Source organism: Equus przewalskii, chromosome 21 (assembly GCF_037783145.1).
Source record: "Equus przewalskii isolate Varuska chromosome 21, EquPr2, whole genome shotgun sequence".
NCBI lineage: Eukaryota > Metazoa > Chordata > Mammalia > Perissodactyla > Equidae > Equus > Equus przewalskii.
Genome location: NC_091851.1, coordinates 37,623,699 through 37,646,605, shown reverse-complemented (window position 1 = coordinate 37,646,605; position 22,907 = coordinate 37,623,699). Strand labels below are relative to the sequence as shown.

At 52.4% G+C, this 22,907-nt stretch overlaps 2 protein-coding genes across 4 annotated transcripts in view; both read left to right on the top strand.

The window, feature by feature from the left end:
- PTGIS (prostaglandin I2 synthase) overlaps positions 1–8,377 on the top strand; it is a 43,576-nt gene extending 35,199 nt beyond the window's left edge. For all 3 annotated transcript variants that reach the window (XM_070589416.1, XM_070589417.1, XM_070589418.1), the window contains 3 exons: positions 356–537; positions 1,907–2,058; positions 5,082–8,377. In XM_070589416.1, the coding sequence (XP_070445517.1) occupies positions 356–537; positions 1,907–2,058; positions 5,082–5,226 (479 nt within the window). In that variant the 3' untranslated portion in view covers positions 5,227–8,377. The remainder of the gene's footprint in view (positions 1–355; positions 538–1,906; positions 2,059–5,081) is intronic.
- A 12,096-nt stretch (positions 8,378–20,473) lies between these two features.
- Positions 20,474–22,907, top strand: part of KCNB1 (potassium voltage-gated channel subfamily B member 1) — a 104,074-nt gene continuing 101,640 nt past the window's right edge. Inside the window, exons 1-2 of the mRNA XM_070589414.1 lie at positions 20,474–20,616; positions 21,802–22,534. Coding sequence (XP_070445515.1) covers positions 21,968–22,534 — 567 coding nt within the window. The 5' untranslated portion in view covers positions 20,474–20,616; positions 21,802–21,967. The remainder of the gene's footprint in view (positions 20,617–21,801; positions 22,535–22,907) is intronic.

Sequence of the window (22,907 nt, the reverse complement as noted above, 5' to 3'; positions counted from 1 at the left end):
CCCAGAGAAAAATCAGGGAGCTGTTTCCAGAAGGGGAATGTAGGCTGGGCAGGCAGAAACAACCAGTATTGATGGCCCTGCTCTCTCCCTAGCCTTCTCTGGTATCTCCCTAGCTCCCACCTTCCCTGACAGCTCTTCTTGGGGGTCAGACGCAAAGCCTCATGTCCGAGGTCTCTGAAGGACTGTAGCAATCACATCTTATCACTTGGCCTTTTTTGACTTCACTGTGTGACAGTGGGCAAGTCGTGCACCGTGTCTGAGCTTCCCCACCTTTCTCTGCAAACTGACGGCTGGGGTGGCATTCGAGTGAGTGAGAGGACAGCTGCTGACCCTTCACTGTTGCTGTCCCTTGCAGACAGCGTGCTGAGCGAGACCCTCAGGCTCACAGCTGCACCCTTCATCACTCGCGAGGTCATGGTGGACCTGGCCCTGCCCATGGCGGACGGGCGGGAATTCACCCTGCGACGTGGTGACCGCCTCCTCCTCTTTCCTTTCCTGAGTCCGCAGAAGGACCCGGAAGTCTACACAGACCCAGAGGTAAATGGCATACCAAGGACCGTGGGAGAAGATCAGTGGTTTTGGGATCAGTGAGATCTGAGTGGCAGCCCAATTCTGCCCTTTGTTTGCTGTGTGACCTTGCCCAGATTTCTTCACCTCTCTGTGTCACTGTTTCTTCGCCTGTGAAATGGACCTCATAATAGCACCTGCCTCACAGGGTTGTCAGGAGCATTAAATGAGATCATGGAAGAAAGGCTTTTGCACTGCCTGGCACACACTGAGTGCTTTGTTAAGTGATACCTGAGTGAGTTTCCTTTTTTTGGAATGTTATAATGTCAGTTTCTCAACACTTTTTCCTTTCCCTGGGCTTCAAGTTGGGACAGACTTTCACAATTGCTAACAGATTTGGCTGCTTACTGTGTGCCAGGCCCTGTGCCATACGCTCATCCATCCATCCATCCATCCATCCACCCACCCACCCACCCATCCATCCATCTACGTATTTATCTATTCATCCATCCACACATCCATTAATCCATACATCCACCCACCCATGTACCCATCCACTCATCCATCCACCCATCCGTCCACCTATCCACACATCCACTCATCCACCCATCCATCCATCCACCTGTCCATCCAGCCACCCACCCATGCACCCACCCGTCCACTTGTCCATCCACCCATCCATCCACCCATCCACCTATCCATCCACCCATCCACCCACCTATCTATCCATCAGTCTATCCATCAATCCATCAGATCACCCTTCCACCTATTAATTTATTCACTGTTCTATTCACTGGTCCATTCACCTACCTTTCCGCCCATCTTTCATTCAGCACCTACTCCTTGCCCAGCCCTGTGCTCAGCTACAATCCTTACATGACCGCTCTATGATGGAACCAAAGGAAATTGACATTCTCTTTTTTGAAAGTAATTTTAATTTCTTTTATTCTAAATTTCAAAAGTAATATATACTTGTAAAATAGAAATATATGGACATATTTAAAACCAAAAAGTTTTCTTCATTTCCCTTCCTTTCCAGTTCCCTAACAATGGTTTGGAGTACATCCTTTAAATTATTTTTACACCTTTACAGACACACACAACATGCTCACACACATACGTGTGTGTATAGGATCATACAATACATGCTATTCCAAAACTTGCTTTTTCCACTCAACAACCAGTGCTAAAAATTCTTTCCATGTCAGCACACAGAGACCAAGCTCAGCCTTTTAATTAGCTGACACAATCTTGTAACCCGTCCCCTCTCAGTTGGCCTTTACAGTGTTTCCAGTTCTTCCCTCTGATAAACGAGACTGTGACGGACATCCTCGTGCGTCTTCCTTGGTGCACGCGTTTGTGGAGACGGAGTCAGAAAAGGGCCTTCTTCCTGTTTCAGGTATTTCAGTACAACCGATTCCTGAACCCTGATGGAACCGAGAAGAAGGACTTTTACAAGGACGGGAAGCGACTGAAGAATTACAGCGTGCCGTGGGGGGCGGGGCACAACCAGTGCCTGGGCAGGGCCTACGCCACCAGCAGCATCAAACAGTGAGTGTGGGGCGGGGTGGGGGGCGCTTCTGCTCCAGCTGGCTGGCTCCCGTCCTCCTCTCCAGGAGAATGGTTTAGGACAGAGGCTCCAGACGAATAGCCGGTGAGCTGTCTCCTGCCCACACATCTATTTATTTGTGTTTTTAAAAATGTGTGCTAACTTTTAAGACTCAGAAGAGCTCCCTTGAAAAGCCAGATTTCTGATCGCTTTTGAAATAATCAGATCCAGCAACAAGTTTTCGCTGCAAGCCTGGTGTCCCGACAACCAGACACTCAGATACCGAACACTGGACGCGCGAGCAGCTGGCCGTGGCTGTCTGTGGCTGCCCGCAGGCTCAGAACCCCTCGGCAGGGACCGGCCAAGGGTCGTTGTTCCCTCCTGGTTATTTTAACGCCCGTGGGCATAAATCCTGTTCCCTGGACCCTCAGAGACTTGGCCCCAGATGACAAACAGATTGGACCAGGGATTATGGCATCTGCTGTGTCCTGTCCGGCCCTTGTGTGATCATAAGCTGCATGGCCTTCTGTGCTTCTGTTTCTCCAACTGTAAAGTGGGGGTTCTGATCGTTCTACATCCCAGGGGGGTCGGGACAGAGGAACCGGATCTAAGTGCTTCACCCAGAGCCTGGCTCGTTGGAGGCACTTCATCCATGTTGGTGACTCTCGTCATTACCGATATCACCATCGTTAATGTCAGCCATCGTGCTACGTGAGTGGGCGCATGACCTTAACCTTCTGGCCTCGAGTTCTCAGCAGTAAATGGAGCTGAGAACGCAGTCGGTTCTGCTCTGACGCCTCCTGTGCGCCCCTGAAAATCACCGGCCTTGCAAAATCACACGGTAAAAACCACAGGGATGGTGGGAAGAGTGCGGCTGGGGCCTCACAGTCAAAAACCTCATCAGTGACATAAAAAAGGAGAAGAACTTATGGAAAGAATATTTTTTTTTTTAAAGATTTTATTTTTTCCTTTTTCTCCCCAAAGCCCCCCGATACATAGTTGTGTATTCTTCGTTGTGGGTCCTTCTAGTTGTGGCATGTGGGACGCTGCCTCAGCGTGGCTTGATGAGCAGTGCCATGTCCACGCCCAGGATTCGAACTAACGAAACACTGGGCCGCCTGCAGCGGAGCGCGCGAACTTAACCACTCGGCCACGGGGCCAGCCCTTTGTGGAAAGAATATTTAACAGGTGTACGCACACTACATGGTTACGAAATCCCTAAGTGCTGCAGTCAACGTGGGGCTTCACTTTGAGAAGGACCTGAAGTTAGCGCATGGCAGTGGGCCGCGGATGGGCTGCAGCGGCGAGGTCCTGTGAAGCTGGAAGCACAGTTGTCTGAAACCCGGGTCCCCCCGGCCTCCCCTACGAGCTGAGGTCGCCGGTGGATAGTTAGTGTCCGCGCATGCGTCCCGTGAATTCCCGCTCAGCTTGGCTGCGCTGGGTGCAGGTGTTGGCATTCTCCTCCTGTTCTTGCAGATGAAACGACATACAAGCTAATGTGAAATTTGCTTTACGCTTCGTTTGTGCCCTGGTGTTTCAATCACGTTGGGACAGACTCACATGTCCAAAACTGGGGTTACAGCAGAACCAACTGCACTTCCTGCCTCGTGAAGTCTGGGGACAGATAAAGAGATAGTGGACCCTAAAGGCTTAGCGCAGTGTCTGGCACACTCAATAAGTTAGCTCATTTGTGATTATTTTCATCTCACTTGATCGTCACGGCAACCCTGCTAGGCGAGTGTCGGTCTAACCCTGACTCCAGAGAGGTCGGTCGTTGCCATGGTCGTGCACCGGTAACGGACGTGCCAGGATCCAAATCCAGGAGTGGGCACACAACCCCCACCTACAGAAACCCACCCTCCAGTATCCTACAGCTTCAGAGCTGGAAGGGATCCATCCCACCTCTTTGACCCTGTTTGACTAGATGGGGAAACTGAGGCCCAGACTGGGAAAGAAACTTGACGAGGGTGCCACGCCCTTAAGAGGCAGAGCCCCACTGTGCGCCCAGCTCTCCTGTCCTGGGCGCGGGCTTCCATCCATCCTGTCTTGCCTCTTCTTCACTCCTTTGGTGAGATCAAAGACGCCCTGCCCTGGGTCGGTCCCGCGTTGGGCACCTGGTTCACGGCGGGGGAGGCTGGTGGGACACAGCAGAAGATGCAGCCCTGACCCTTATTGACACAGGTGGTGGCACGTAAGACCAGGAAGCTGGGCAGGCACCAGTCAACGTCAGGGAGGCTGCCACTGCACTTACAGGCACACTGACCACGTCATGCACGTGGTTTGCACGCTTATTAGATCAGCTTTCCAGAAGATGGCAGTGAAGAGTGCTTGTTCTGGCAAAGTCTGCATATTATAACAGTTTTCCCCCACAGAGGGCAGTAAAATGTCTTGGGGGTGGGGGTGGTGCCTGCTTCTCATCTCGCATAGGCAGCCTGTGGTCCGGCAGCCCTGACCAGGGCAGACAGTAAGTGTTCCAGGAGGCTGGGGTCGGGGTGGGGGATGCATATGGTCCGGGGAGTCAGGAAGGGTCACTGTCCATGTTAATTAGGAGCAGGGAGGCTATGCTGCTGTAACAAATGACCCCCAGTCTCAGTGGCTTGTAAGACAAAGGAACAATTCCCACTCACGAAGTCGGCTGTGGGTTCTGGGGGCTCCTCCTCTCCGTGAAGAGACTCCTGGCCCAGGCTCTTTCCACCTTCCGGCTCTGCCACCTCCACATGAGGCCCACACATCTGTCAGGCAGGAGAGAAAGCTGGAGCCATTTCACTGGCTCTGAAATGCTTTGGGGTGGCAGTGACCCTCGTCACTTCTGCCCATGACCGTCAGCCAGAACCGGCCAGTGGGCCTGCCTCACCCTGAGGGGCAGCCGATGTGGAGGGGCTGGTGGACTTCCCACTCTGCTCTCTCACTCTCCTTTTCCCAAAGTCGGAGTTGGAGCTGGACTCAGGAGGGAGCCGTCACTTTCCTGCCTGACTCTGGACAAGCCCCGGCTCTCCCTCCCACTTTCACCGCCATCTCTCTGCAGATTCGTGTTCCTTGTGCTGACGCGCTGTGACCTGGAGCTGACGAGCCCCGACGCCGAGATCCCCGAGTTCGACCTCAGCAGGTACGGCTTCGGTCTGATGCAGCCTGAGCGCGACGTGCCCATCCGCTACCGCCTCCGCCCGTGAGGCCCGCGGCCCTGCTCACTCGCCTCGCCCAGCCCGCCCCGCATCGCATCGCCGGCTTCCCGTGTCCGCATTCGGCCTGGTTGCAGAGCTGTGAAGGAACACGGCCTGCATTACTACTCTCCTGCTTTTTCCCCAGAAGGCTGTGTCCGGGGGAGGGGAGGGAAAGGAAGCAGAGAGAAGGCGAACTAAGCAAGACCCCAGATCTCTATGGAGCCTCTGCTGCAGAGGCTTGGTGCCAAAATGAGACTCTTTCTGCCCCCAGCTCCCCTTGCTCCTCTCATGATATCCACAAAAGCCGCGGCAGACAGAGCAGAAGTAGGAGACCTCACTGCTGGGCCCCCACCTCCCGGAGGGGCCACTGTACAAGTCCGTGACCATGGTGTGGTCCAGGCTGTAACCAAGCGAAGCAGATGCTGGCCATAAAAAGGCCAACCACGATCCAGCAGTGTCCCTTGAAATAAGCTCTGTCCCCAAATTACTATTAAGCTACCTAAAGCCAAAGGAGTCCCTTAGGTACCTGCTTTCCTGGGTGCCCTGTGCACTGGCCGCTTCGTCCCTGCGTTCACGCTGATATGTGAGAAAATGCAGGAAGGTTCGCCTGAGGCTGGTGCCTCCAGGGCGCAGATGGTGAGCACCCTAAAGACACTGGGCTCTGAGGAGGAGAGTTCTCTGCTCCAGAGCCGCGGGCTCCAGGTGAGTGCTCTCCCGGCACCGAGACTCAGGGCGGGAATGAGAAGGACACAGCCCTGATGGAAGGGGAGCAGCCGGGCCTCCTTAGACGGGTCAAGCCAAAAATAAGTGTTGGTCTCCTCCATTCTCGCTCAGAAGCTACTGCTGGAGGCACAACCCAGTCCGCAGATGTCATTTGTTTGGCCTACACTTAAAAAAAACACATTAGTTGTTACCCTATCATCTTTGGGAGAGTTGATTCAAAATGTCCAGTTTCTCTTGAAAACGTAGGAGATCTGGCCACTCGGGGCCCCTATTTCCAAGGGCAGCCATTGGCCAGAGCGGAGAAGAAGCCGCCTCTCTCATCCAGGGCCTGTGCCTTCTGGCTCCCCAGGGTTCCTGCTTGGTCTGCTTCTCCATTCACACTACCTCCTGTCCCCTGAAGGCGTTCGAGCTTGAAAACTCGGTTCTGACTCTGAGAGGTGATATTGTCGGAAGTGGTGGGAACCTGCTAATCGGTCTTCAGACCGAGGGTCCATCATCTCCTGGGTGTGCCACCCTTTGAACAGACAAATCAATGATGAAAACTAGTTTTTTCATCAGCTTTAGAAAACAAAAACAAAGACAGAAACACAACAAAACAGCTCAAAGTGAAAAATTGCCCAGAAACATTTATTATGATGGTAGTATTATCATTAATATTAGGTCCTGTTTATTGAGGACCTGCTAAATGCGTGTGACAGGCACAGTAGACATAGTTTTTCTGCTTCTCACAGCATGTCTGTGAAGACAGGATGGTTATGTCCTCTTTATGGATAAGGAAACGGGCTCAGAGAGGTGAAGTGACCTGTCCAGAGTCACACAGCTTGTAAGCTGGCAGAATTCCACAAAGACTTATTGTCCCAGTAGCAAATGCTGGATGGGCAGCTCTGCATTCCTTGGGCTCAAGGGGATGGCGGAGGGGCAGTTGTGTGTGGCGTTGGAGAGCTGACAGAGCCAGAGGCAGCCATGGGTGGTTGTATCTCATGAGACACCACAGACACACACATAGTTAAGTCCCTGTAGCTTTAGCGGGAGGGAGAAAAGAGAGCCTGAGATCTCTGAATGTCTCAGGGGCTAGTCTCTTCTGGGAGCAGTGCCAGGGCCTGGGGGCTTCCCTGGCCCTCAGCCTCCAGGCACCCCCAGGATTCCCGGACAGACACTGGGATTGGCAGGAGGCAGGATATCCCCAGGGAAACCCATCTTCACGCCTGGGTGACCCCCGCTGCCGCCTGCTGCTTAACTCTGCAGGAAATCAGGGCTGGCAGCCTCCTGTGGGAGGACGGAGCCGGTTGCCATGGCAACCCTCAGCTGCCTCGGCCTGGCTGGGAAGGGGAGGAAGAAGGCAGCAGACATAGCTGCAGGAAATCTCTTGTGCGTGGCTGCTGCCCTGGCGTGCTAGGGAAAAACCCTTATGATTCCCTTCTTCCAGATCAGGGCCACTTTGCCACCGAGACTAGATTCTCACCTGTGTTCAAAAATGGGCCAATTTCCTTTAAAGGTGGCACCTCCCTGGAGCCACAATCGTGGGAAGAGACGATTCTCCCACCGGGCGGCTCCAGCTGGTGCGGGAGATATTGAAGGACAGCTTGGGAGACAATGATGCAAACCCTCCTTATTTTAATCTTTATTATTTTTCTTCTTTCTTCTTCTTTTAAAAAATATAAGCAATAGGGAAAAGAAAGAGAGATGAGTGGCTTAGCTGTTTGGTAGGTTAGTTATGAAAGGACCTGGATGTCATTGTATTTCTTCGGACCTTGCTTTAGAATCACAAAATTGCGGGACATATGTGAGAAATGCTCCTGGGGTGCCCTAAAGAAGCGTTTCCTTGCCATCTTCATTATTATTATTTTTTTACTGTTTTTTGTATTGTTGTTTCCCAGACGTTTTCCTTTAAACTGACTCTTGTTTTTAAACTTAAGTTTGTTTAAAAAGGGAGCTTTTTTCGATCGTTGTGGTAATGGACAACATGTGTCCCTCACTGCCCAAAATAGAAAGTGACTGAAAAATAAATCCGCTGGGCAGGGCGCCTCCACGCGGGTGTCGCCAAGGCCTGAGGTCTGTCTCTGCTCTGTTACAAAATGAGACGAGCCAGTGTTCGAGAGCGCTAAAGCCACGCCAGCCCCACCCTGAGACTTCCTCCTTGACGACCACGGGGCTGAAGGGACGAGAAGGAGTGAGCTGCTCACTGCAGGGTCAACCGTGCGTTACACCTGGTCCCCGTGCCACCTGGGGTCGCCTCCTGCCACCAGTGGGCCCCACCCACCGTGGGTTGGTGATGTCCCACCTGCTCATTCTCCAGATGGAGAAACAGGCTCTGAGAGCTGAAGTGTCTTACCCAAAGTCACTGATTTTAGCGATTTTTTTTATGAACAGAGTGTTTCGTGAGGAGCCGTGGTTGTCATGCCTCGCTGTTTTAATAAAGAGTTCTATTTTCATATGATATTGTTGAGTGGAAACGTGCCGAAGTGCATTAAAGTATCCCTGTTTGTGGAGCTGGCTCTGAGTGATTCAGACCGAGACTCGGCTGTGTCTAGAGCGACAAGGTTAGAGCCCGTGCAGGGAGCCCAGAGCACCTGCTGTGTGTCCAGCTCTGGGGCGGGCCTTTCATCGACAGAATCAAGTCCCACCTCCAGCCACCCACCAAGGCATCTATTATTGTGTCCGTTTTGACAGAGGAAGGAACTGAGGGTCAGAGAGGGGAAGTGGCTTGCCCAGGGTCATGTGGTTAAGGAGTAGCGGATGCAGGATTCAAGTGCATGCCTCTCTCCCTCCGGGGACTCTGTCCATCGACCCTCCTGATGGCAGAAGAGAGACCGGGCCCCCTAGAGGACCTTGGGGTGGAGGCTCACAGCCCGAAGGAAGACAAGCAGAAAGGTCTCTTCAGAATTCACTGGACATTCTCTATCCTTCCCCACAATGTATGCATTTGTTTTAATATAGAAAAGAAGGGGTGAAATAAGTTAAATTAGCTTTGGGAAAAATTTAAAAAGGGAAAATTATTTTTTCTCTCAAATCTTTGAGTAAGGGGGCCAGCCCTGTGGCCAAGTGGTGGAGCTCGCGTGCTCCGATTCAGCGGCCCAGGGTTTCGGCAGTTCAGATATTGGGCATGGACCTAGCACCGCTTGTCAGGCCATGCTGAGACCGTGTCCCACATAGCACAGCCAGAAGGGTCCACAAGTAGAATATGCAACTGTGTACTGGGGGGCTTTGGGGAGAAGAAGAAGAAAAAAAAAAAGAAGATTGGCAATAGTTGTTAGCTCAGGTGCCAGTCTTTAAAAAAAAGAAAAGAAAAGAATATAACAAGTTAAAAAAGAAATCTTTGAGTAAAAATAACGTGCAGAGGCAAACGTCCCCCACAGCTGCTTCCTCATCTGCAAGGGGGTCATGGAAGTGCGTTCGGTGGGATTGGGTTTGCCTGTGAGTGACAGACATCTCAGAGGAACACTGCAACATTTTGCACATTAAAACGTTGCATCACACACACACACCAGCCCTGTCTTTCTCATGCAGGTACAGGAGACCAGAGGTGGTATGGCATCTCCACAATCACCAAGCCCCTTCCTTCTGTCCCTCCAGCATCTGTAACTGGTGGTTTCCACCTCAGGGTCCAGTATGGCTGCTTTTGCTCCAGCCATTTGGTTCACATTCCAGCTATTAGAAAGCAAGGAGGAGCCAAGAAGAGAAAAATCTCCTGCTTCCATCCCATTTGTCAGAACTTAGTTATATAACGCTCCTTGCTGCCTAGGAAGCTGGGAAATGTAGTCTTTCTCTCCAGGAGACAAATATGTGCCCCCAGAGGGGACCATACCCCAGCTAGAGAAGTGTTGCGTTATCCTCTCCTGTTTACCAGTCATCATCTGAGCCACATACAGGGCCAGAGAGGCAACGCTTGGTCTCCTTGAGCCACTGACTTTATATCAGGGGTCTGCAGCTTCAGCATTTCAGCCATTGATACCTCTGTACCTTTGAAGTCGAAAGAAAGACTCCAGGTAAGGACATTAAGAAATACATGTGTTGTTTACTTCCACCATCAATCTATGAAAGGAGCTTTAATACCCCTAAAGCAGAAAGGTCGGTTCCATATCAGAATTAATACAACCATTCACTCAAAAATTGATATTGAATAGCACAAAAGTGGGAACCATGCAAATGCCCATCAACTGACGAATGGATAAACAAAACGTGGTACAGCATGTTCATACGATGGAATGCTATTTGTCAATGAAAGGGATGGAGTACTGATGCTACAAGATGGATGAAGCTTGAAAACGTTATGCTAAGTGAAAGAAGTCAGTCACCAAAGCCACAAGTTGCATGACTCCATTTATGTGAAATGTCCAGGATGACCAATCGACAGAGATGGAAGGTAGGTTGGTGGTTGCCAGGGGTTGGGCTGGGGCTGGGGAGCAATGGGGATGGGGTTTCTTTTGGGGGTGATGAAATGTTCTAAAAATGATGGTGGTGATGGTTGCACCACACTGAATTTACTAAAAACCATTGACTTGTACACTTTAAATGAGTGAATTTTATGGTGTGTTATTTATATCTCAATAAAATTGATGTGTATATTTTTAAAAGTAAATATTTTGAGCACCTGGCATGTCCCAGGTATCGTTCTAGGCAATGAGGACCCAGCAGTGAGTAAAACAGACCAAAAAAAAAAATGCCTGTCGTCATGGAGCCACATTCTCATGGGGGAGACAGCAATAGACTAGGTAAATGGGTAAAATAAAAAGTCTGGCAGATGATAAGTGCTATAGAGAAGAATAAAGGAGGGAAAGGGGACAGGGAAGTGCTATTTTAAGTAGGGTGAGCCAGGCAGTGCTCTCCAAGGTGACCTTCGAACAGAGACCAGAAGGAAGCCAGAGGAGCAAACCATGCGAGGATCCAAGGGAAGAATGTTCCAGAAAGATGCAGCAGCAAATGCAGAGGCCCTAAAGGGGCAAAGGGCTCAGTGTGTTGGAGACACAGGAACATGCCAGGGAGGCTGGGCAGGTGAAAGCTGGCAGGAGACGCTCCTGGAGCACACCTGGCAGCCACGGCCAGGAGTCTGGTCTTTATTCTAAAGGTGCCCCTCGATGCCATTAGAGAGTTTAAGCAGGACAGTCAGCAATAGCCTTCCTTTAAATAGAATCAATTTAGCTTTAGAAAAATCTTGTCCCATCATCCTTATTTTTCTCGTTCCACAGTGGACCAGTGAAAACTCAAGCTCCTTTAGTGCACTGGTGTTGGGGAATCGTGGCCATTTAAGACATGAGCCAAGGCACGTGTCTGCGGGAAAGAGGGGGATGGATGGGGAGAGTCGGCAGCGTGATACCCTCTCGCCCTGGGACCTCCCCTTGGACCTCAGAGAGGCCTGAGTGGCCTGGGAGAGACCAGGCAGACGGACCCCCATTATGCAAACCTATGAAAGTGGCCCTTGGGGCATCTGGATCCTTGCAAGGATCAGGGTCTCTGGGTGACACTATTTCAGGTGTTCTGAGGGCTGACCACTGTGGGAGAAATGCTGGTTGCTGGCCAAGAGCCAAACCCCAGCCTCCTTGCTGGAAGAACCCTGGTTTCCTTCAGATATCAGGGAGCCGTATGCTCAGAGAAAATGGGCCCAATCTCCAAATCAAGACCTGAGGGCTAGCCCAATGTAGGTGTCAGTCCTCTCTAGCCAGCAGTTGGGCTAGTGGTTGTCATATGACCCAGTACAGGACAATGAGATGGTCAGGGAAATCTGTGGGGAGCTTCAGAAATATGAGAGAAGTTCCTCCTTCCTCCGTCTCTTGGAGCTGTCATGTGAGAACATGGCCATGGCAGCCATATTGTGATCATGAGGACAAGAGAATCTCAGAGAAACCCACCAAGAACACTGAGACCTCTGAGCTGCTTCTGTGACACACCCTGGCATCGCCTACTTTGAGATTTTGTGTTAAATGAGATAATAAATGTCATTACTGTTTGGACTCTACTTAGAAGCCATATACCACAGTGGCTAAGGCTCTGCCTCAGTCTCAATCTCTGCTGAGCTACTTGATACCAGGGTGATCTGGGGCATCCCTCTGTGGCCCAGCTTCTTCATTTGTAAAGTAGGGTTAATGGATAATAATAACATCTCCCTCATAGGGTTTTTGTGAGCATTAAATGAGTTAATACTTTCATTCACAACCAATGGAAGAGATGGAAGAATGCATACCGAGTGAGCTTCATCATAGAGTTTCCTGGAGGAAGGAGAAACTAGCCCAGACCATGAGGAGGCAGAGAAAGGGACACTGGACCTGGGCATTGAATGGCGGGAAGGAGTCCATCATGCAGGAAAAATGATGGCTGGAGTTGGAGAAGCGGTCCAAGCAGCGCAAGCAGCATGAACAAAGGCCCTGTGTCAGCTACCTGTTGCTGTGTAACAAACAACCCCCAAATGTGGTGGTTTGAAATGCAATTGTATTATTTCTCACAGCTTTGTGGGTGGGCAGGGGCTCAGCTGGATGGTTCTTCTGCTCGTCTTCCTTGGGGCTCTCGTGTGGTGCAGTCAGATGTCAGGTAGGGCTGCAACATTGAAGATGGTGCCTTGGCAGGGATGACTGACAGGCTGTGCTTGGCTGGGACATGGGGACGGCTGAGCCGCTCTCTCTCCATGTAACTTCAGGGCTTTAGAGCCTCCACGTGGCACCTCCACATCTTATCTCCTGCAGGGTGGCAGGGCTGTCTGCATGTGGCTCAGGGCTCCCAAAAGTGCAGAAGCGGACACTGCCCACCCTCTAGAGGCTTGGGCCTGGAATTGGCATCACTCCTGCCACCTTCTGCTGATAAATGTGAGTCGCAAGGTGCAGCTCAGAGTCAGGGCGGAAGGGGACTGTGCCAGGACGTGAAGACCAGGGAGGGGGTTCACTGGGGGCCATCTTTGGGAACCAGCTACCATTGGGCCAGAGGTTGGAAAGTCTTTCCCTGAAATGTAGGGATTTTCTGGTGGGTGATGAGGCAGAAAAGCAGACAGGGGAAAGGTCAGACCCATGTTTCCATGCCCAGCAATCTGCAAGCTCGTGGGGGAGGAGATGCACCCCTCTTTCTGGAAAAGAGGGAACACTCAGAATTCTGGCAACTCTCTTTGAAACCCAGAAATGCCATCAGTTGTCTGTCTCCCCAGAGGCGGGTGGTGGGCAGGGACTTCAAAGCGCATCGAGGACCAGCTCCCAGCAAGCCCTGTGCCAGAGGGGCCGGCACTCTCCCTCGAAGGAGGGCGCTTGGCAGGTGTTGTCCTGTTTGGAGGCTCAGAGGCCACAGCAGAAACTGAGACCTCAGGAGCCTCTAAAACAGCCTTTTACGTCCTGAAGATAAAACTCAAGTCAGCTGCTCCCTTGCTTGAAACCCTTCAATGCCTTCGACATAAAATCCAAACACCTCCCCACAGCCGTCGCCTACAGGATTTTCTCTTCCCCTGTTTTCTCTCCTCCCCACAGCCCTCGCCTACAGGATTTTCTCTCTTCCCCTGTTTTCTCTCCTCTTCTTGGCCTGCTTTTGCCCTCACATGCTCTGCCCTGGCCACACCTGCCATCTTCCATCTCCTTCAACCCTCACTCCGGCCCCAGGGCCTTTGCACCTGCTCTCCCTTTAGCTTGGAAAGTTCTTCCCCACACCCTTTTATGGCTTGCCGATTACTCTGGTTTAACACTCACCTGCGTGATCTCTGTCTCAGGGAGTTCTTGATCTGAAGTTGCTGCCCCTCCTCCCCATTAGTCTTGCTCATGCTTTTGCTTATTTCCTTCACGATTATTGATATTAGATTATTCCTAAATGTCTCTGCTTACTTCTCCCATTTGAGTGTGAGCTCCAGGAGGGTGCGTTGGCATCACCACTCCTGCATCCCCAGCATGCAACCCCAGCTTGGCACCTAGTGGGTGCTCAGGAAGGATGTGTGAAGTGACCAAATGGCCTTTTCCTCATCTCGGGAGAGTCTGTCCTTTACCTGAACAGTGAGAGTAGTGAAGGATTATAAGCGGGGGAGTGACATGGTCAGACTTGTGCCTTGAACAGGCTACCCTGGCAGCTGGGGAGGTGAGATTAGAGGAAGGATAAAACTGAGGGAGGGAGGCCAGAGAGGAGGCAGACGAGATCAGGAAGGGGTGGACACGGCCGATGGAGGGGAGGTGGGAGAGACATCAGTCCCCAAAAGGCAGGAGAGCTGGATTACAATGAAATGTTAGGGGAATCGGTTAATTAGCTCTTGATCTCTGTGGCTTTGATTCCCTCCTTTTGCTGACTCGCGCTTTTCTGTTACATCTTGGAGTCCCAGGCTCCTCGGGGCGGGGGGGGGGGTGGGGGGGTGGGTGGGGAAGACCTTAGTTTGCCTCTAATTGCTCTGCTGGAAGCCTGTGCCTGCGTCCACCCTCGCTCTGCATTTCATCGTTGCTTGACCGATCCTGGGAGTCAATGGCTTTGGCAAAGTTCAGGCCACAAAAGGGCTGACTGGACCACACGCAGGCTTAAGTGTCTCCCTCTGTGGGGACCCTCTGGTGACACCCGCATTTCCTCCCAGGGAGGGAGCCCAAGACACCATGCCAGGGCTTAGCACAGAGCATTACATGTAGTAAACACTCCAAAATGTTAGTCACAGATGGGTAGGGGTGGCCAAATAGTGAGTAGCTTGATGAGGGGGTGAGTGGGTGGGTGGATGGGTGGATGGATAGGTGAGTGGGTAGGTGAGTGGTGGATAAATGCATGAATATTTGAGCTGGATGAGTGACTGGCGGGGGGGATGGATGGATAGGTGGAAGAGTGATTAGTTGGGTAAGTGACTGGGGATATGGGTGGATAGATGAGTGGGTGAGTGGGTAGATAGATGGGTGAGTGGAAAGACAGATGGTGTATGCACGGGTGGATGGATGGATAAATGGGTAGGTGGATAAATGAGTGGGTGGAAAGATGGATAGTGGGTAGAAAGTGTGAATGAATAGAAAGAAAGATGAATGAGTGAGTGGGTGAGTGCATGGATGGACAGGGGAGTGGGTAAACCCGTGAGTGTTTAGTTGGATGGTTTGGTGGCTCAGTATATGGGTGGATGAGTGGACGGTTGGGTTGATGGGTAGGTGATGGGCAAAAGATGGATAGAGGAACGGATAAATGTTTCGGTTGGTCAGAAAACCAGGAACCTGAGCCCAGAAACCCAGGGCTTAATGAAGCCCATCAGGCTAGCATAGGACAGGCAGTAGAATCAGACATCTGGTCACTCAAGGATCATCCAACAGTTCATAGGTCTTGTTTATATTAGAGTAGTCAACCTAAGGATGAGAGACCTGAAAGAATTTTGAATGAGGCCAGACACATGCAAAGCATTTAGTACTGCGTCTGGTATACGGTAACTGCTCAGTCGACGTTAGCTGCTGTTATCGCGGCTGTTAGTATGGCCACTACTGTTGTATTAATGAGTACTTCCGAGTGCAAGGTAGGGTGCTCAGTCCTCGTATGCATGATCTCATTATTTCCCCCAGCGACTCTGGGAGGTAGATTCTATCATTAACCCTGTTTTACTCATGATCGTGATTATTATTATTGGGTGTGACAAAAAAGGAATGGGTGAGAAGAATGGAATCCAAGCTGATGGAAAAATCCCTGGTTTCGGAGGGAGCTGGAGGTTTGTCCGGGCGAGACCAGGGCAAAGAGCAGTTGTCCTGAATGACATCCACTCAGAGATCTGATGATTTCCCTTGAGCCTTCCGGGACCCCTGTAACCACCCTCGTAAAGCAATTATTCCTCCCCAGGGGTCCGTGGGAGAGAGGGGGAGGGGAGTAATTGGTCTCGCTCAGTGCCCAGAAGTGCCGAGAAACCCGAGCAGGACACTCAGTGGGATTATAAATAAATGATGGCTGGTATTATGGATTCCAAGAAAAAAATCTGACTTCCAATGGACCCGTCTCTTGCCAGCACAGTGTAGAGGGGACTCAGCTGTGCTTACATGGATGAATTGGTCCAACTTGACCTCACTCAGCCTCAGGGAAAAATCTCAACACCTCTCACCGGGAAGTTTGCCGAGGGGCACTGAGCAGAAGACATTTAGAGAGAGCACTGGCCTGGGAGTCAGGTGACCTGGCCCACTCACTGGTTAACCATTGGGATGCTGTTCCCCTCGATGAGCTTTCTCATTTTCCCGTCTGTAAAATGAGGTGGTTATACTTGAGTTCTTATTGCAGGGCCCCTTCTCTATAGGACATTCTGAATTTTATTACTCTTTTTGTCCTGTTTCCTATAAGTACATTTTCTTTTTGCCCTGTTTCTTTTAAGTGCATTATAAGGAAAGGGTAAACTTCTTATTAGTGGAGAGAGAATTGTATCATTTGGGATTTTTGGGGACATAAATGATAAAATCACAGTTCAGTCTGGCTGGATAAACAAGGGTATTTACTAGCTCACATAACTGGAAAATCCAGGGGTACTGCCTTCAGGCATGGCTGGATCCAGGAGCTCTGATGACTTTGTCAGGACTTAGTATCTCAATCTCTGGGCTCTACTTTCCCCTGTATTGGCTTTATTTCTAGGTAGTCTCTCTTATGATGGCAGAAAATTCTGAGAAATGAAGGCCAGATGCTTTCAAATAATGTATAGTCTTTTCATTCAGAAAATAAAAATTCTAAAACAGGCACTGTGCAGAGTCTGGGGAAATTGAGAGAAGCAAGACAACCTCTTTGGACTTTCTTGGCCTTTGTATGCAAGGAGCACAGACTTAAATTTATGCCAAGATCAGACAAGTGACATAAACGAGAACAGTGGCTTGAGTGAGGGACATTAGGGAGAAGTGGAGACTAGAATAAAGTAGAGAGCACATCTTGCCTAAAGAGGGCAGCCGGGACTCGAGGGCAGCCACTACTCTGTGCCAGCCGTAACTGCCGTGTTACACAGGAATATGGGCCCAGTGTTAAGCATCTCCTGTAACTTTCCAAGAGAAGCCAGAAAACTAGATTTTTATGTAAACTCTTTTGATGTTTAAATATTAACTCAAATTAAAAAAAAATACTGTAATAGCCAAACAACACAAGTCCACAGATTATCGGCTCACGACCTTTGCCATTTGGCATAAGGGATTGCCCAGAGGGCTGGAACACCGCCTACATCCTAGGCATTTCTTTTGAAAAGATATACACAAATATCAGTTTATCTGACTCGAGACTGTGAATGACCTCAGGGGGTATTCGTGCACACCTGCCCCACCCTCATAACAGGACTGAATGGCCCTGACGTCAGAGATGTGTCTTACTCATAAGTTTCTTATATGCCTTCATAGAAGAGGATTTATTTATTCATTCAACAAATCTTTATTGAGCAGTCACTCTGTGTCTGGCATTGTGCTGGGTACCATGGGAACAGTGTGGCAGACACTGTTAGCTGCCTACCCACCTCAGTCTCCACTTCTTCCTTGTTAAACTTCAATTTTGTAAGGTCAGTAACGAACCAGCCATATGGGGTGAACCCTGTTCCCTTCGCCAGTGATTGGTCTAAGAGTGGCCGTGTGACCCGTGGTAGGGAATTTGGCAGTGGGTGGGGAGATTATGAAAAAAAGAGCGAAGCATGAGAGGAGGATTATTTTTGGCCACCTTGGCCATCTCCTTTTTCTGCCTTTGAATATGGTTTTTTGGAAACTGATGTCTAGAGTGGAGGCAGCTATTTTGTGACTATGAGGCAACAAGCCTGGGACAAAGAGCCAATGCAATGAAGAAGGCCGAGCAAAAGGATGGAAGAAATCTGGGTCCTTAATAACTTCGCTGAGCTGCTAAATCAACTCTCATATGACCCTCCTCCTGATTTTTTATCTGAGGTGACTAAATATCCTTATTCTGTAAGCACGTTAGTTAAGTATTCTGTTACCTGAGATGAGCAAGACCTCAAGCTCCTCCCCGTGGGTAACCCACAATTTATCAGATAATGGGAGCTACCAATGAGTAAGTGCTTTCTATAAATTCCTCATGATAACCCTATAAAGCAGATACTCTCTGTTCCCATCCCCATTTTACAGAGAGAAATTGAAACCCAGGAAGGTTAGACCCACTTGCCCAAGGTCACTCTGCAAGTGAGTATTGGCACCAGTCATTCTGACTCTAGAACGTGCTCTCTGAGCCACTGGGCGACACTGCCTTCCCGAATACGTTTGCACTGAATCCGTGTTGAGTGAATGAATGGACAAGTAGTAGCAAGAGAGCTGTGTGCTGAAAAGCGACAGAGCTGTTCCCACTGTCCAAGATCCACGAGTAGCCGGATGTTCTTTAGTTGAGCCTGGAGCTAGACTTTGCAGGAATCAGAGCCTCAGAGGGAAGACTCTGAATGACGTGGACTATCCGGCACTGGCCGTGAGATCGTCCAGCCATCCCCCCCACTGTGACCCCAGTGTCAGCCCTATGACCTCCGGTCTGGACAACTGCAGAAGCCTCATCATGGGTCTTCCTGCTGCCACCCTTTGTCCCCAACTCTCCGTCATGCACACAGCCGTTGGAGGGATCACTTCAAAACATGTACCAGCACATGGGACTTCTCTGCTTAAAGCTACCGTGGCTTCCCATCACGGTTGGAAAAAGTCACACTCGTTCCTTAACCCTGAGTATGAAATCCCAGCAAGGCCCCTCGTGGCTTGGTCCTGTCTGCCTTGCTACCTTCCCTTATTAGGGTTTTCCTCTTTTCGTTTGCACCGTAGGGCTTTTGTTCTTTCCGTTTCCCCTGCCTGTACCTCCTTCCTGCGAACTTCACACGTCTGTCTTCTCCCTGCCCGCAGGTTCCCAGCTTAGACATCTCACCTCCCCCAGGAAGCCTTGCCTGCCTGACCATCCTGTCTGAAGTGGCTGCTGCCTCTCTCAGGCATGCTCCATCCCTCTCTCTTGTTTACTTTTCTTCATGGCGTTTGTCATAATCCGAATGATCTGGTTTATTTATTTACTTGTTTATTAACTGTATCCCCCACCAGACTATAAGGCCATGAGCACAGGGCCTGCCTGTTTTATCCTCACTGTTTCTCCAATGTCTTGAGTAGTGCCTGGCACATATTATTGGTTGAGAATTGAGCATTTTGAGACCGGGAAATACCTTCACTTTCTAGTAAATTAATCTAGGGTTTCTCAACCTTGGCACTATTGACATTCAGGGCTGGAGAATTCTCTATTGAGGGCTCTGTCCTGTGCTTTGGAGGATGCTTAGCCGCATCCCTGGCCTCTTCCCATGAGATGACGGCACCTTGGACAAGGGTCATGGTGATGGAGGTGATGAGAAGTGAACAGGTTAAATATATATAATAATATCATGTGCAACTCAAAGGAAATGAATCCCTTAATTTTAGAAATGAAGAAGGGAGCTAGAGAGGGGAAGACCTTGCCTTGGGGCCCTGTGGCTTGTTCACAGCGTTTCTCCTGCAGAGCGGGGGCTCCCTGTGCATCCCCAGCACCTGTTTACCTATCACGCAGCAAACATGTGTCTGAAAGAATAAATGAGTAACCGTGGGGCCCAATATGGCATCCTTAGGGAAGCCTGCTCATTCTCCGGGTAAGCCCTTTAAAGGGTTCTATATTCATTGCTGGGGATTATGTGACGGATTCTGTCTCCCCCACTGGACAGGGAGCTCCAGGAGAAGACAGGAGCTTTAGTTCCTTCACTGAGCCTGGCACAAGGCCTGGCACACAGGAAGCTTTCCATAACCAGCTGTCCAAGGTAACGTGAATGAATGAATGAATGAATCACCAGGCTATACAAACCAGCTCACCTCACCCTTTCTTCCCCTCACCTTGTGTTTTTCCTCTTAGCAGTTGTCACCAGCTGCCACTTTGCCTATTTATTTGTTGATGTATTCACTGTCCACCTTCCTCCACTAGAATCCAGAATTCCATTCTCAAATTAGATTTTAGAATCTAGAATGGAAGCTCCTGAAAGCAAGGGCTGTTTAAAATTGCAGCCTGCCCCCGCCCCCACCCCGCCTCTATCCTTCTTCTCTGCTTCATTATCCCCACAGCGCTTATCACCGTCCGACATATTCTTTGACTTTCTTGGTTTGGGTCTGTCTCTAGCCGGCTGCACGAGGCCAGACGTTTATGTTTGGTTTACAGCTGTATCTCAGAGGCTTATCCTAGTGCCCTGCGCACAGTAGGCGCTCAACTCACGTTGTTGACCGGACCAAGGAAGGCGAGATTGCAAGGCAGTCAAGGGAGGGAGCCCAGGTGGGAAGGGGCGGACGGCCGGGCGCATCTACTTCGCCCAGACCCCCAGCCCGCCCCCAGCCTCACGAGCAGGCTGCGCCGGGCAGGCAGGAGTTAAGCGGCGCGCGCGCTTCCGACCCGCAGGTGGCGCCGTCCCGCCTCGGTGCCCGACTCCGGGCGCTCCGAAGTGCGGGACAGAATCGCAGCGAGCGCGGAGCTGAAGCTCAGTCCCGACTTGTTGATCTCGCTCAAGCAGCCGCCGCCGCCGCCGCGGGAGCAGGAGGAGGAGGAGGTGGAGCGGGAGGAGCCGCCCGATCGCTGTCCTGCCACCCGCTCCCCCGGCGCCCGCCCGCGCCCCTAGCCTCGGAGAGCGCGCCCCGGCCCCGCGGCGCCTGCAGCCCCGGCGCGTCGCCTGCCCGGCCGGCGTAGGCCGGGCCCAGCCCGGCCCCGGGTCCGCCGCTGCCCGCGGGCGGGGGCGCCCGGGCGGCCGCGGCGATGCGCGGTCCCTGGCCCCGGGAGGCGGCCGCCCTGGGGGTGAGTGTTGCGGCGCGCGGCTCGCGGCGGGTGCGCAGGGGAACACGAGCAGGGGACTCGCCTGCTGCAGCTCGGCCTGTTGGTCTACCCGGGCTCCGCGGATCCAGGCTTGGGGGGCGGGCAAGGGCTGGGGCCTGGAGAGGCGCGCGATCTCCATTCCGGGGCGAGGGGAGAGGGCGTGAGCTTCATTTGCCGAGGGGCTCAGAGGAGCCCCCGAAATCACCAGTGCGCGGCGGGAGGAGGGCGCATTTTGAAAAGGCCAGAAAATTCAGCTCGTTTCCCCGCCTCCCACCTCCCCCACCCCTTCCCTTCCAAGCCCCGGGAAAGGCGCAGAACCCGGAGTTATAAAAAGCCATCGCAGGAGAGGAGCGAGGAGGAGGAGGACGAGGAGGAGGAGAAGGGAGGAGAAGGGGGCGGGGAAGGAGCGAGGGGAGGACGGAGCAGGTGGATCCCCAGGGCTCTGCACGCCCCTCCTGCGCTGGGGTAGGGGGCGCAGAGGGAGGGGCGGGACCCCGCGCAGAGCTTGACTTTGCGTCTTCAGGGCACAGCTCGTCGCCAGAGCGACCTCAAAGATGTTCCCGTGGCTTGGGGAGAAGGGTCGCTCCGGGACAGCGGGGCTGTAGTGACCACCTCGTCCAATGTGACCTCTGACAAGTGGCCTCCTGAAACCCCCAAGAATTCCCCCAAATCTTTTAAGATTTAGAAAAAGCAAACCCGCTGCCGCCCCCCCTCCCCCCAGCTCTCAAACCCTAATTATCTCAGAGCGGGGGAAGGAAAAGATAAGAAGTCTCAAAAAAAAAAAAAAAAGTTTCTCGTGCAGCGCCCCTTTCTTCCCATTGCGGGGCCAGGTTAGGGACTCGACCCAGAGAGCAGCGAGTTTCAGCACTCGAGGGGGCGGACAGCTCCCTGGGCGGTGGGTCGGGTCGGGGCCGCAGGAGCCCGGGTGGGGCCTCCCGGGCCCCCGGGGAGCCTCTTGGGGGCTCTCTCCCCGCCCGGAAGGGCGGCCCCTCCCTCCAAACACCGGGTAGGGCGGACTTCAGCACCTGCTGGAGGGACAGCACCCGGCCATTCTGCCCCCTGAGCCGCTTAAGCGCTGGGAAGGTCAAGGCGGGCTGGGGCCCCGGCGGAGAGGTGGGGAGGGGCCGCGCCCTGTTTGCTGACATGCGTCCGCTTTCTGCCTCGCAGCCGTCGGGATGGAGGTGAGAAGACGGCCGTGACGCGTGCCTGCGAGGCCCCCTGCACCCCCAGCAGCCCACAGCGCTCCCTGCCCCCCTCCCCCGCAGCAGCCGGCCTTGCCGTCCAGTGACAGCGGCCTGGGGGGGCAGGGGGGGCGGGGGCGGCCGGACCAGCGATGCCGGCGGGCATGACGAAGCATGGCTCCCGCTCCACCAGCTCGCTGCCGCCCGAGCCCATGGAGATCGTGCGCAGCAAGGCGTGCTCGCGGCGCGTCCGCCTCAACGTCGGGGGGCTGGCGCACGAGGTGCTCTGGCGCACCCTGGACCGCCTGCCCCGCACGCGGCTGGGCAAGCTCCGCGACTGCAACACGCACGACTCGCTGCTCGAGGTGTGCGACGACTACAGCCTCGACGACAACGAGTACTTCTTCGACCGCCATCCGGGCGCCTTCACCTCCATCCTCAACTTCTACCGCACAGGGCGGCTGCACATGATGGAGGAGATGTGCGCGCTCAGCTTCAGCCAAGAGCTGGACTACTGGGGCATCGACGAGATCTACCTGGAGTCCTGCTGCCAGGCCCGCTACCACCAAAAGAAGGAGCAGATGAACGAGGAGCTCAAGCGAGAGGCTGAGACCCTGCGGGAGCGGGAGGGCGAGGAGTTCGACAACACGTGCTGCGCCGAGAAGAGGAAAAAGCTCTGGGACCTGCTGGAGAAGCCCAATTCCTCTGTGGCTGCCAAGGTGAGTACAGCATCTGGGGGCTGCTGGGCTTGGGGCTCTGCCTGCGTCCCCACAGTGAGGACCACAGCTGGGGGACTCTGGTTTAGTTCCCAAATGTGGAGACCACAAAGGGAGAGGGGCTATGGCCAAGACCTCAGAGGTGAGGACCAGCTCCTTCAGACTGTTCCTAAGTGGCATTGGTCACCCCATCCTTTTATTATTCAATACTTTATACCCCAACTCTGTTGGAGAAAAGGATTTGCAGAGACATAAGAACCCACAGCAAGAGGATGAACACTACAATTAAGAAAGAGAGCAGAGAGGGACAGTAAAGCCTTGCTGGCACGGAGCAGAGTTGAGTTTGGTCTGTTTTACCTAATGCCCCCTTGTGAAG